The 15,485-nt window shown below is 40.3% G+C and overlaps 1 protein-coding gene across 6 annotated transcripts in view; it reads left to right on the top strand.

The window, feature by feature from the left end:
* Positions 1 to 15,485, top strand: part of LOC126825410 (uncharacterized) — a 186,140-nt gene that overhangs the window by 74,684 nt on the left and 95,971 nt on the right. For all 6 annotated transcript variants that reach the window (XM_050555095.2, XM_050555093.2, XM_050555094.2 and 3 more), the window contains exon 3: positions 283 to 416. In XM_050555095.2, the coding sequence (XP_050411052.1) occupies positions 283 to 416 (134 nt within the window). The remainder of the gene's footprint in view (positions 1 to 282; positions 417 to 15,485) is intronic.

Below are 15,485 nucleotides of genomic sequence, written 5' to 3' on the forward strand. Positions count from 1 at the left end.
CCTTATCATTCCGTTGATTTTCAAAAAGGCCTGTTCATAGAGCTCCGTGGGTCATCAACCTTATTTACAATTCTAATGTTATTGTAATGTATATGTTTTTAAAATTTCAGAAATAGTGATATGTAGTCTGGAAGCTGCTGCATACACTGATTTACGCATACTCGTCTCGACGCCTTATCATTCCGTTGATTTACAAAAAGGCCCGTTCATTGAGCTCCGTAGGCCATCAACCTTATTTACAATTCTAATGTTATTGTAATGTATATGTTTTTAACATTTCAGACAAGTGGATATTTTTATAGCTTGTTTAGACAGAGTGTTACAACCATGTGATCTAGCTACAAGATCTTCGTTACTCAGTGCCATGGATAATCTCATTAATAACTATGAGAGGGCGCCATATAGTTGTACATTAGGTAATATTTATAGTTATCATTAATATATTGCTACCCTCCAATAACAAAAACCCAGCAGAGCACAGATTTAACAACGTTACGCCAGTTGACCACGATAATCATATACACGTTATTTCACAATCGTGCGCTATCACACGATTCCCCCATTCTGCGTTATTGAAGCCCTGATTAGGAAATATGCTTAAGTGTAGTTGTGTGGCTAAAATGTAATATCTAACAACAACCAATCGTTGTTTTGAAAACAAAGATCCTCACCGAAAGCGCGCTTTTCCGCGGCGTTTCTTCTTGCAAGAAGTGCGGACATGAGTGCCAACGGGATGTTTACTTTCTGGCGTACAAACAGGGGTTCTCTTCGTCTTAAGTCAATCAACCGCTCTTGTAAATTCAGCTTGCAAATGGCAGGTTTTTTTGGACATGATGTTAATATATAAAGGCGGCGACTGAGTGTAAACAATGTCCGGCTCCGTGCTGTAAAGAGAAATCCTCACTTTCAGCGATTTTTCTGTACACATGGAAAGTGAGGCTAACGGAAGTCGACTGAAATCAACTTGGCACACAATCTATGATCAGACGAACGTAATGAAATCACGTGATTGCTAATACATGTGTCGGAAAATAATTTACGGATTTGAAAAGATTAATACTTTGCATTGGTAAGGAACTTGATATCTGGAATTTCGTATAAGGATCAGTATTTTGACATTAAATAACCACTCAAATCACTTAACAGGGAGTTTTTATAGTACGATGTAACTTTTCAAGGTAGGTAAATGTGAACTTGTCAGAAAATAATTTATAGATTTGAAAGGAGAAATTAGTTTGCTTTTCAGTTGTGTGTAGCATGATAACTGGAATTTAAATATCCCTCCCCATCACTTCACAGAGCCTCATACCATCCAACTTGTATCGTTTTTCAAGGTATGTAAATATACTAAACAGCACCCCCCCCCCCCAAAAAAAAAAAACAACAAAAAAACGTCAGTACGATTTCAAAATCAGAGAGGCACTTAAATCAAATCATTCTAGAAAACGACTTACTAAATGGATCAAAGCAATTTTTTGTGAACAGTATGTTGACACATTAGTGAATAATTCATCACAATTTCAAGACATTACGAGAAGATTTAGAGTCTGTACACAGCTAAACATCAGTATCTGGCAGCGTCTGTGAATGGAGTGGACCAGACGATTGATGAACGGCATTGGCACCTGGAACCTCACTCTGAGAAAAGCCTGGCGCAATCCATCGGCTGTGTTTGGTCTCATTACGATGTTATTAAGTCTCCCCTGAATTTCAGCCCAAAGATGTTCAATCGGGTTTAAATCTTGACTAAGGGCTGGCCAGTGCATAACGTTGACACCGTTCTGCTGTAGAAAGTGCCGAGTAACTCTGGCGGTGTGAGCACGGGAAAACGTTGTTTCGATGACCTGCGAAATGCGGTATGACGTGGGGTCTGAATCGATGTAGCGCACTGCTGTGATTCCGCTTCCTCTCCCTGGACCAAGATTTTGGAACAACACAGAATCCACTCTCTGGTTCAGACCGATTCCACCCCAAACCATTATACTTGGACCTCCCCATGAGTCTCGTTCCATGACACATTGGTCAGAATTACGCTGGTCAGGTCGACGCCACATTCTGGTCCTGCCATCTGCAGTTGATACGCAATACCGACTCTCATCTGTGAACATAACAGTTCCCCATTGCCTGTATCGCCAGTTCTGGTGTTGTTTGGCAAACTATAGACGTTCACGTCGATGGCGAGGGGCGAGGTTCCGCCCACGGTAAGGTCTACGGCAATGGATGTTCTGTCTGGTGAGACTCCGGCGCACTGTATCGGCACTTTCGTGCGTTCCCACTATCTGACGTGCTGTCTTATATGCCTGTGTGAAGGGATTCTGCACGTGCTGTCGCACAACTTGGCGGTTCTGTCGCCTTCTGGTAACTCTTGGTCTACCAGTTCGGTGGTGATCATTCGTGGTGTTGGTGGCCCGAAAGCGTTGCTGAAGCCTGAACATTGGCCTGGAAGTGATTGGCAACATCTTCGGCAGTGTGGCCAGCGTCGAATCTTAAAAGCGCCTGGTTCCTCTGAGCTGTCGTGAGTCGTGGCATACTGCTGACGTTGTAGTGTGAATAATTTAACCAGGTATGGGGCTGCATTTTATAGGGCTGGTCCCGGTGAACAGCACGTGAAGCATGAGTTACATAAAAATCACGGGGAACATATTACCATCTCAGAAGTCAGGTTGCGTTTTTGAGAACATTTCCTGTGTTCAATTCTGTGTTTGGGAAGGAGCCTTATTGCTCAGGTAAAGTTGGAGATGTGGTCATAAGAAATGTCAGACTTAGTATGTTGAAGAAATGGAAGTTTCAAAATTTCTTTTAAAATGCGTAATTGTGTACCGCCTTTGGCAGTGCACTTAAAATAAAGAGATTTTATTCAGGAAAGAAATAGTTCTTTATCTTTACATATTGTCAACAATCGTAATGCTTGTGAATAGAACACACTATATAGCGTGGTATCTGGTATGTTACTATAAATTGATAGGTATTTTACTAATTTAAAACCAAATTTGTCCAATTTGTCGAAAATACCGAAGGTATAGTTTAGACTTTTAGCTAATTTGTAATCAGTTTTTCGTTTATGATCCTGAAAGCAGAATTCATATTTATATAAATGTGCATTTCCATAAATGGGGGCGGGGTCAGTTCCCATTGGTAAACCAATAGTTTGCTGTATTATTTGATCCCCATCCTCAAATATAGCATTATCATTGAGAAGATGTATGATGCTTTGAAACTTTTCTTTATCAAAAACAACAGTAACGGACGGATGTAAGTGGAATTCTTTATGTAGACAAACACGTGAAATCAACATTCGGTAACTATGGGGTTTTAAAGTAATTTAATTTGTTCAGAGAATAAATTATCCCAAAATACATGTTCATTTTTCAGGTAAGTGTCTATTATTGGTGTGTACAATTTGTCGGGCTAGGTTGACTACACTAGCTGCACAGGACAATTTATCGGAAGTATGGCATTGGCATATAGAGTTGTTATCTCCCATCTCCCATATGCACAACCGCAGTCTCTCCATAGACCTCCTCAAAGAGTCTCCAGTCCAGAGCCATTCATAATGGTTCCAATTGCTCCTAGCAGATTCATAATGGTATGAAAACACCCTAGTCGAATTGTGATATCTCTCAGGTGGCTATTCTTGTGCGAGTCATGCAGGATATCGGATGCCTTCCAATATAAAGGTTGATCAAAAGTAACGATGGTTGGTATATGACTCTTACGGGCAAGGATGTGCAGGTACTCCGGAGTAGACAAAATTCATGATTTGTCACCAGGATACAAGTCAATCATTGGCAGGAAAACTATGGATGACTGTCCTGGATGCTGGAAGTCTTTATGAATCAAATGCATCATGCCTTGCCACTGGGGTACTGGTTGTTTATAGGTGAAAGATAGTTCCCACAATATATCAATGACACCTCGGGTATTTGCAATTCTTTAAAGACTACTACTGAATGGTACAAATGCTTAGCAAAGCGATATTCAACAATTTCAACAATTGTTTTTTCTAGGGACAGTACGACTAACATGCTGGCCTGGTGTTAATGCGGCTATCATTTCCATCCCATGGAAAGTACCCTGGCCATCAATATGTTATTTTCAACGTTATCGACAGCGAAAAGCAAGCTCGTGTCTAGAAGCTCTGCACCAGTACCCAGTATGTCAGGAGCAACGGTATCAGCGTTGTTTTGTTTTTTTCAAACCCTTGCACTTCTGAATCTGAACTACCAAATCCCATTGACCAGATGGTATCTATCAGAAATTTGGACCGATACATATGATACATCTGAGCGGAGAGCCCAATTTGTAACGGGGGCCAATACAGCCCTCGGCCGAATAGCTTGGACAATACATTGACCAGTGCTAGCTATCTTTTGTTTTGAATTCTTTCCTACAAAGAGTAAATCAAGTAGCATACCGAAGGGAATCAGGAATGTACTTTAGTGCAGGTATGAGCTTCAGTTCTGGTGGTTCTGGATAAACGGCATCGTTTGAAGACACACTGGTCTTTACATCACTTTTTATCAACGAGCAGCAGTTTCTATAATTTCTTTCTTTTTGGAGTCATCATCCCCATTTGGTACATTTTTGAAATATGACCGAAGAATCTGTTCCGCTATCCCTCATATTTTCTGAAAATACTAATGAGTCTTCATAATGTGCTTTCAGTTTTCTTTTGAGATAATAATTACCATATGGAGCAGACTCTTTATTCTCTAAATATTCTTTCATTTTACTTGTCAAATTAGAAACAACTAATTGCTCCTCATCATTAGCTTCAAGGTATGAACACACTTTAAGAAAAGCTTGTTTCTTGTCCATGCCTTTGGGCCTACCAAGATTCCTTTGTTTTTTCTATGGCCCGGCAGACATGTCGGATTGATATTTATTTGGTATACCTTTGTTCGTTCGAAAGTTCGAGTGGTATACACAGTCGGCCGCATGTAGATCGTGTCCATTATAATACGTTAAGCGCCCAGTAACAGTTTGCGCCCAATTATCAGAACGTTTGGAACTTTTGAAAGTCCACAAATCAATCGTCGTGACTAAACAGAATTTGGAACTCCCGGGGGTGTATTTTGAATCTGACCCCAACACCTTCGTTCCACAAAATAAACAATCAGATTTGTTATCAAAATGTCCTATTAAAGTGCGTGAACTTAATTTGTTGTCGCTGCTTTACTTTCGTCAACTTTTCTTTGCAAGTGAGAGTTTTATTTCTTTTTTTACTCAGGTGCCTTTGGCGACAGTCTGTATGAAGTTCAGTTCCATCTGACACGGTGATATTAATACCTCTTGCAGTGCTGTGAATTTATGAGACCAAGTTTTTCTACAGTATTTTGCGTAGATTCCGAATCCGGGTGGTGATCAGGCATTTGAGGGGTCGTTTTCGAGATATGGAAGGTCCAATGTCTACAATTGGGGAAAAATATGATTATGTTGACTTAAAGGATGATCATGTTATATATATTGTAAGGTTACCGACACCCTGTCCGTATCGGCGCCTACGATAAATTAAATGTGAGGATGGGAGGGGAAGATCGCCAGAGCGGATCTAGTCAGGATCTCCGAGATGGCGCCTGATATTGTGGTTTCCTCCTTTTCCCGATTCCATTCATGCACTCCCATCCCTCGTCCATCGTATACTATAACACCCAGCCCAAACGTTCAAGATACGGGATTCTTTGAAGCTAGTCCCAACGATTAAAGGGGATAACTCTTCATTTCCCCTACCCCGTAAGTAACGACTAAGGCTAATAAGACGTTCGATATGCCTGGTCCTTTATTTCGTGATAAAGATTTAAAAATAACAATGAAATACATTTAATTATTCTATAACGTGTTAAAATATGGGTGTTCGGCGTGGTGGGAGATAACGTTCGCGATTCTCTATTAGGCTACATATTGTTAACCCAGTAATAATGGCGGCATATTCATACTCTACCTACTATCCCAGAATTCCTGTCCCCTAGACTTCCCGATTGTTTAAACCAAGTGGGTGGGTTTCTCCCCTTGTATAGCAGTAACCTGTTGATGTGGTAAGCCTTAGCCATTTGTTTCTTTGATCGTTTCACGAGATACGTGAGGTCGTCGATTTTACGCATAATCACATAAGGACCCTTCCATTTGGAGGTCAGTTTATTACAAACTCCTAGTTTCCTGGATGAGTCGTATAACCAAACGGGTTGTCCCTCTTTAAATGACATTTTAGTAGCCTTGAGATCGTAGTGACGCTTTTGATAATCTGAATTTCGTTTAAGTTTTATTCGAGCTAAGGCATGGGCATTTGATAATGTATACTGTAAATTTTCCACGTATTCTTCGACGGTTTGCGCGTCATCGTGAGTCCTAGGTATAAGGGCTTGAATGGGCATTACAAGGTTCCGTCCTAAAGTCATTATGTTCGGAGTCTGAACTGTGCTCGAGTGCATGGACGACCTAACGCTATCATAACTTGAGGTAAATATTCGTCCCACTTCTTTTGTTCATTCTCGCAGAAAGCGGTTAACATTGTGGCTAGTGTCCTATTAAATCTTTCCACCGTACCGTTAGCTTGACCTGTCGGCTACTAGTTCTAGTCTTCTCGATCCGAAATAGATCGCACATTTCCCTAAAGAGTTTAGACTCGGTATGGATTTGTAATGGCGTTCCAAAACGACATATCGGTAACGATGGTTTTACTCTCTTGGTTAGGAATAGCGTAAGCTTTTGTTCACTTTGTGAGACAGTCGCATAATACTAGAATAAATCTATTGCGATTTTCTGTGATAGGCAGCGGCCCCTGTATATCCATCGCGATCCTCTCTATCGGTTTTCCGACTAAATATTGTTCCAGGGGCGCCTTTGAAGGGCGGCTCGGCGGTTTCCGTGCCGCGCAAACGTCGCAACTTTTGCAATACAATCGTACGGACTTCCCTATTGTCGGCCAGTAAAATAAATCCCTTATTCTTTCTAAAGTTTTCTCAGAGCCTAAATATCCCGCAGTAGGTAGGCTATGATAGTATTTTATTAATTCATCTATGTGTGATTTAGGGACAAGTAACTGAAGCGAGCTTGATGTCTCCTCGTATGACGACCTATATAACATCCCTTTATTGATTAAAAATCTATCCCATTGATTCCATAAAATTTTCAAAGTTTTAGTCCCAGCCGAAGTTCGATCCCAGTGGGGCCTAGAATTGCCATTTGCGATATCCCGTAATATTATTCCTAAGTCTAGGTCAGAAATCTGGGCCTCTCTTATTTGATCGGGTAACCAACCGTCTAATGCTAGCGCGCCCTGGACTCCTGGTTGACCTGAGCGTAGCTGAGCGGCTCGCAAGCTCACAGTAGATGGCTCGTCTTCCTCGCAACTTAAGTCATCTTCGTCGCTACCCCCAGAGTCGTTGCCGTTTTTCTGTTGCCGTTCGCACGCTCCACACGGTTTCCGCGACAGTGCGTCCGCGTTGGTGTGTATCTGACTGGCTCTATGTACGACCGTGATGTTGTAAGTACCCATCTCTTGGAGCCACCGTGCGGTCTGCCCTGTAGGTCTTTTTAAATTCCTCATCCGACTGACTGCTGCGTTGTCAGTTCGCAGGGTTACCTCCTGTCCATACACGTAGGAATGAAACGTTTTTAGAGCAAGTATAACGGTCAAGACTTCCTTCCGTGTCACGCAGTACAGTTGTTCGTGCTTGTTCATCGATTTGCTCATGTACGCAATCACTCGTTCCGCTCCGTTTTCCATTTGCGAGAGGACAGCCCCGACAGCTCGGTCACTTGCATCCGAATCAATGATGTATGGTGTACTTGTGAGTGCAAGTTTCAAGTCGTCAAATGCCAATTGGCATTCATCCGTCCAATTAAAAATGATTCCTTTCTCGCATATCCTATGTAGTGGTCTAGCTTTATGTGCAAATCCCTTGACGAATCGTCGGTAGTACGAACAGAGACCTAAAAAGCTGCGTACCGGCTGGGCAGATTTAGGTAACGGCCATGTCTTTTCGGGGTCCGTCGATATTCCATTTTCTGAAACAAGATGTCCTAAAAAACTTAACTTCTTTTTGAAATAATACACATTTCGATGGTTTTAATTTCAGATTAGCCTCTTGGAATCGCTTGAAGATATTCTCAAGACGGGAGATACCCTCTTCAAAGTCCGCACACGGGGAAATCACATCATCCATATATAATAAACATTCCACCCACTGTAAACCCCGTAAAACGTCCTCAAGTAGACGTCACTTGACAAGTCCGAACGGCATAACAGTGAATTGAAAAAGTCCTAAGCTTGTCGAGAAGGCGGTCTTTTCCTTTTTCCTTGTCTTCGGGCGACATGACGATCTGCCAAAACCCTTGGTTCATATCCATAGAGCTAAACCATTTGGCACGTGATAGCGAATCAAGACAGTCGTCTACCCTAGGCAATGGATAGGCGTCCTTTACGGTGATCTCGTTGGGCCTTCTATAGTCAACACAAAACCGTACCTGCCCATTCTTTTTCGTTACAAGAACAATATTCGAAGTCCCTGCACTGCTGGATGGCACTATAATCCCCCTGTCTAACATCTTTTCTATTTCGGCCTTTTCAATTTCCCTTTTCCCAAAAGGTAATCTCCGCTTAGATTGCCGTATCGGTAAGGCGCTGCCTGTGTTAATAGCATGAGTCACTCTACTGGTCCTACCGATATCGTCAGCGGATTTTGAGAAGACTTGTCTATATTTCCGAAGCAGTGTGGAAAGGACATCACGTTTATGATCGCTTAAGAATTCAGAGCTCCTCGCTAAAAGGTCTTCTAAATGTTCTGGAAATTGCTAGGGGCGTTGTTAGTTATAGTAGAAAGTTTAGTAGCCGCGACTCGCTCCTGGCGCTGCCTTTCGATAACCGATTCGCATGTTCCGACGGTTTGGCGAGGGTTAAAAGTTTTCGGATTGTCTCCATAGTTAATTATATTGATAACGAGTCTCTCGGACGTGGTTGAGATTACGCCTGAAACTACATGGATATCACTCCGAGTATCATCGCCCTCAACGTATCCGTCGTCGGTAAGATGTTTTACCCCTGGGATATAGTAATTGTTCCCTGACCTCTAATCTGCAAATCATGTTTGCCGTTCCCCCTACCAAACACTGTTTTCCTTATGGTCGGCGACTGACAAAACTATCCGTTTATAGCTTATTTTGTTTACATGGGCCAGAAGAAAATCTTGCCCTAATATCCCGTCCTGCTCTATGTCGCATACAATAAATTTTATTTCGAATGATAGCTCTCCGAAATGAACGTTTAAATTGATAAACCCGTAGGCGTTAATTCTGTTCCCATTTACATCGTGTATATTCATATTACAGGGTGTCATGGTAGACTCATTGTTTGAAAGGCCGTCGTAACTAGTTTTTGACAATATCGAGGCCGTAGATCCACTGTCGATAAGAAATATTATATTTTTGTCTACAATACGACCATTCGTGTAAAACGCGTTATCCCAAGTATGATCGATTTCCCCTATGTGTCCCGTCCTTGCATTGCCTGTATTCAATCTCCTTTCCGGCCTTTTAATCTCCGCTAACCCTTGGCCTCCCGTTTCCCTGTATGTGTCCTGAGGAGCCGGAGTTTCGCTGATTGTGGGTGCGTTTGTTCCTATAATTTTGATCGTATGTCGGGCAGTTTCGAACGATATGGCCAGGAGCACCACAGCCGTAGCAAGTTATTGGGCCAATAGTATCGGAATCTCTTTGATAAAATGACTTCCCATTAGTTTCGAGACGTTCCAAACGCGCCATTATCTGCTTTAAATCTTCCTCAAGCTGACAAGTTTGCGTCTTATCCTCCTTTTCCGCGTATCTTGGCCTCGATCAACACTGCGCGTCTCATCGCTTTATGAAATTGCCCTTACGATGGGTTTCTTCGTATCGCCCATCTCCCCAACCATAGACTCATATCTTTCGATGACGTCTACGGCTTCAAGGACGGTTCTACAATCTCGATCTATGCATCGGCATTTCATATCGATAGATATAATTTTATATAACTGATTTAAAGCTAAAGCCTCTTGAGCCATTGCATCCAGATCACAGTATGCCCTTTTCGCCATTTCCGTACCACATGTGTCAATATCAAGCGATTTTTTTTTAGCCTGATAACACGGTGAAAGCAAGCGAGTGAATCGGGTTAAATATTTATTTATTTGTGCCTTACTCCAAACAATGTTGTGATCTTCGCTCACCAGTAATTATTTATACGAAAAACAATGTCATAAAATATGCAAAAGGGAGAGTTGTGGAGATTTATTAGCTGTAAAAATGACGAAGCGACGATCGACTGACTGCCATCTGCCTGCACGATTAAACTCCGTTGAGTCCTGCAAGCAGGTATGTTGAAAATCCATTATCATTAGTTAGGCCTATAATTTGTACAATCTAGTCATCGTTCCATTTATTTGAGAAAATATAAATCAAAGAGAGAGAGAGAAATGGGGTTTAACGTCCACTCGACACAAACTAGGTCATTTCGGGACTAACATATGGTTTAATTTTATTTACATAATTCGCTTGCGCGTAGGGGTCTTTAGCAGTGGGAGGAAACCGGAGGACCCGGAGAAAACCCACGAGGTTGGACAGGCGACCCTACTCCTTGTCACGTACAACCGGGGATTCGAAACCACGCCAGTCGACTCAATGACAGACTTTATGATACAGCGCGCGCACGCTAATCATTCAGCCATCCAACCCCCCCCCCCCCATATAAATCAAGCGATTGAATAATAATAATGTAGTGACTGGTTAATATATAAAGTTAAATACAAAACAGTACTGGCACTGGGCTTGAGCCGTCACACCGAGCGGCTTACGCTTACATACCAAGCACTATTGTTTACTGTTTTCATTCACGCATAATATATTACGGATTGTCTCTTGACTTGGAATAGTCATAAACACATTCATCCACTTCCCAAACCACTGAACTTCGAAAAGTGTTTCTAAGTAATATATTGAAGTGAGCACCCTTATACGTATTATTTTACAAAGTTTTGGAATTAATAAAAAGGCAAAATAATAAGATGTAGATTTAGCTGAGTATTTTGTTTTTAAATTAAATTTAAATAATTTTAACCAATTGGAGAATAATGTGCAGCTAAGCAGAATATCAGTGGAATTTGGAATATTATTTCTTTGTGAGAAGAATAACATTATAATGAATATCAGATTGGTGTCATGAAAGGGGCGGATTTGTACATAAATTAGGGCCTTTTTGGGAAAATACAAAGATGCTGGTTGAAGCCTAAAGGAACTCTTTAAAAACCTTTATCAAAGTCTTGTGCAAATTCGAACTACCTGAACTCTGTGGTACTTTCTTGGCATTGAGTTTGATTTGATTATAAATCAATCTGTAAAGTCGTAGCCTATGAAATCTGAGAACTGCCTTTAATTTAGGCATAACTTATAACAAAAACTGAATTTTTATTAATTCAGGTGTAAAAATTATTTGTGGATACTGAAATTGCCTGAAGAAACATTATATTATGTTCAAACATACTAATAATTAATATGTATTTTTTTTTTCCAGCCCACCAATATAGAAGCCTCTGTATTTACTATTATGAAGAACTTTCACTTGATGACCACAGGGATTTTTAAACCGACAAATTTCTAACATGGAAGGACAATGTAAATATAATGCTTAAATAACCACTGGCACTGAGCGATTGAGTGCCTGAATGACTTTGAAATGCATATTTCTTGTAAAGAAATCTTGTAAAGGATTGGAATACATTTAACTCTCAACTGTACATTAGCCACTTTTAGTTACACATTTCTTTGTTTTGAAATAATTTCAATAAATATATGAAATGAAATCATTGGATTATTGTGAAATATTTCTATCTAACTGAATATTCGGGGAATGTACTAGATATAGAGACTATCTACGGTACTCATGAAATTATGAATTTTCCTCACTCAATGAAATGAACCTGTATTCAGTAAACTGCAAATATTATCGATTTTGAATTGAATTTGACTCCCCCACCCCCCTTTATGATGGCATAAAACCGATTATTGTAACTTTTATACAGGTATCCTGTGAAATCTCAGAATTTTCCTTTAATTTAAAGAACATTTCTTTTTGCCTTTAAATGTAGGTAAGACTTGCATGTAGTACATGAGCAAATTTTCGAGGTCACAAAAAGTTTAACTTTACACAGTTTGAACTATAAGTATAAGGATAGATCAGCATAGTGATGTCTTTGGATTTTATGGGTCTATTATATTGCAAAAGTAAATCCACAACTATTCACATTTCAAATTTATTATTTCCATTAAAAAACAAAATTAATTATTTCGTTCTGATTCGCATATGACAAATGTTCTTGGTAGTCTATGAGAAATGAACTTGGTGCCAATCCAAACTTAGTCTTGATATCTAATTCAATCTCTATTTTAAAATAGTCTTCTTTTCAAACATCAGTTGTCTTGTAACTTCTATAATATTTACAATGCTACCTGAAATGTAGAAAATGCAAATGAAATTAAATTAGGAATAGTTGATGGAACAAAAGCTCCACAGCCTACGCTTATTTCGAATGCCAAATGTCATTGATTCTTTTACGTGCATGCCAACAGACCCTTGATTTTTCATCCAATCAGAATGACTAGACACTGTTCCTAGCCGGATGCGTGGTCCTGCTCCACTGACAAAGGGTGAAGCCAGGAAATTTTCTCGATAATACCGGAATCAAACTCCAAATTTCCTTGTTAGTGAGCGAAATGAAATGAGGTTTAACGTCCTACTGTTCTGCTCCGAACTGGGCTAATGAAGACGGGCATACGCCATGCAGTGTGCCAATGTAGGGATCGAACACTCAACCTCCAGGCTAGCGAGCCAGCGTCTTACCCACTTAGCCACCGTGACCCCTGTTAGTGGGCTAAAATCTTACTCACTGTAAATGTCAATTAATGTAAAACATAAAATTTTGCATCAATTGTTGATTGGGAACCACAGCAGTGGAAATGAATGTTTTCTGAATTAAATGAACAACCATAGGCAATCATGTTAGAGAAATGAAATTTGGTTTAACATCCTACTCCGACTGGGCTAATGAAGACAGACTTACGCCATACAGTGTGCTATGAGGGAAATTTTGCTACGGCTTACTCATATATCGAATTCTAACTGCCAAAGGAATCTTTTACGTACATGCCAATGAGTAGACTGGACCTGAGTTTTTCGTCCCATCCAAACGACTAAGACAGCTGTCCTTGTTAGGCCCTCCATTCTGCACAACTGACAAGAGGAAACCACATCGGTAAATGTCGAACTTTCGCAGCCAACACCGGGATCCAAAATGACCTCCCGTCTAGCAAGCCAGCGTCTTACTCACTTAGCCACAGTGGTTCCCCAATCATGTTAAATAATTACATGATGGCACTGTTATACAGGTAAAAAGAATCATGTTAAAGGTATTCCTTTCCCAATGTAACAGTGCCATCATGTAATTACTGCTACGGTAAGTGGATGTTGCTATGTATGCCTAACTCATGTGGGGATCAAGTGGCTAAGTGTGTAAGGCGCTGGCTCGCTAACCTGGAGGTCGGGTGTTTGATCCCTGCATTGGCCGAGAAAGTTCATTCAGATTTTTTTCCGGCATGGTTCTCCCTTGTCAGTGATGCAGGACGGAGGGGCTGACAAGCAGAGCTGTCTAGTCGTTCGGATGGGACGAAAAACCGAGGTCCCGTGTACACATTGGCGTGCACGTAAAAGATCCCTTGGCAGTTGGAATTCGATATAAGAGTAGGCCGTAGTGCCGCTGTCCGGGCAAAATTTCCCTCATAGCACACTGTATGTGGCGTATGCCCGTCTTCATTAGCCCAGTTCGGAGCAAAACAATAGGACGTTAAACCCCATTTCATTTCATTTCATTTCCTAACTCCTGTTAGAATTCCGTCACAATTAGAACCGTATATGCCCACCTTTAACAGAACACCAAGTTCTTTCTAATTCTGGTATAACCTGTCACAAACGTTTTTCCCTTTTTGTTCACCTGAGGAAACAAATGTAATAAATTAGACAAATGTGTTGCCATATAATTAAAGATCTTGCATATCGTGTGTCCTTATTTACTTTTTTATACGCCCACATTGAAATGTGGACGTATATTGCCGTCGCCCCCGTCCGTCCGTCTGTCGGTCCGTCGGTCCGTCCGTCGTCCACAATTTCTTGTGAACGCTCTAACTCCAAAAGTTATCATCCGATCTTTCTGAAATTTACATGCATTATTTAAATTAGTGAAACGAAGAAGCCTATTGAATTTCAGCAATTTCCGTTTATTACCTCTAGAGTTATGGCCCTTGTTTCACTTTATTGAACCTTGTGAACGCTCTAACGCCAAAAGTTATCATCCGATCTTTCTGAAATTTATATGAATTATTTAGATTACTGAAACGAAGAAGCCTATTGAATTTCGCCAATTTCCGTTTATTACGTCTAGAGTTATGGCCCTTGTTTCACTTTATTGATCCTTGTGAACGCTCTAACGCAAAAAGTTATCACCCGGTCTTTGTGAAATTTATATTCATGATTTAAATTAGTGAAACGAAAAAGCCTATTGAATTTCAGCAATTTACAATAATTACTTCTAGAGTTATTGCCCTTGTTTCACTTTGTTAAACCTTGTTAATGCTCGATTGATGATATTATCATCCGATATGTATGAAATTTATATGCATCATTTAAATTTGTGAAAAAGGTCTATTGAATTTCAGCAAGTTCCGTCCATAATTTCTAGAGTTATCGCGATTGTGAACGTTTGAATGACAAAAGTGATCATGTGATCTGTATGAAATTTATATGCATTATTTAAATTAGTAAAATGAAAAAGCCTGTCAAATTTCAACAATTTCTGTAGATTACTTCCAGAGTTGAGACCCTTGTTTCAGTTTGTAGAACCTTGTAAACCCTCAAACGACAAAATTTATAATCTGATCTGTATGGAACTGTCTTGTAAAGGCCCCCAATTACCTACAAAGAAATAAATATGCGACAACCCTTGACAACCGCTCGGATGATTTAGCTGCTGTGGGCGTATGTTTTGTTGCCTGGCAACCTATCTTTTGATAGTTCATCATTGGTTTTTTTCACAAACTGCTGTGAGATATCCTGCCTGCATATTGTGACAGTTTTTATTTGAGAGCTGATCACCTTTTTTTTTTTAGAAATATATAGGCCTATATCCAAAGGCCTAGTATTATTTTAAATTTAGTTTACAAATCTTCATAAAATGCTGTGAGAATTCTGCCTATATATTGTGACAGTGTTTTTTGACAGCTGATCACGGTTTTTAGAAATAGGTACATGTAGGCCTATATCATGAGGCCTAGTAGGCCTATATTATTTTAACTTTACAAATCCTCACAAAATGCAGGGAGATATTCTGCCTGCTTATCGGGACTTTTTTGAGAACTGATCATTTTTTTTTCAAAAAGGCAGGCCCTATAGATCATGAGACCAAATA

This window comes from Patella vulgata, chromosome 6, assembly GCF_932274485.2.
Source record: "Patella vulgata chromosome 6, xgPatVulg1.2, whole genome shotgun sequence".
NCBI lineage: Eukaryota > Metazoa > Mollusca > Gastropoda > Patellidae > Patella > Patella vulgata.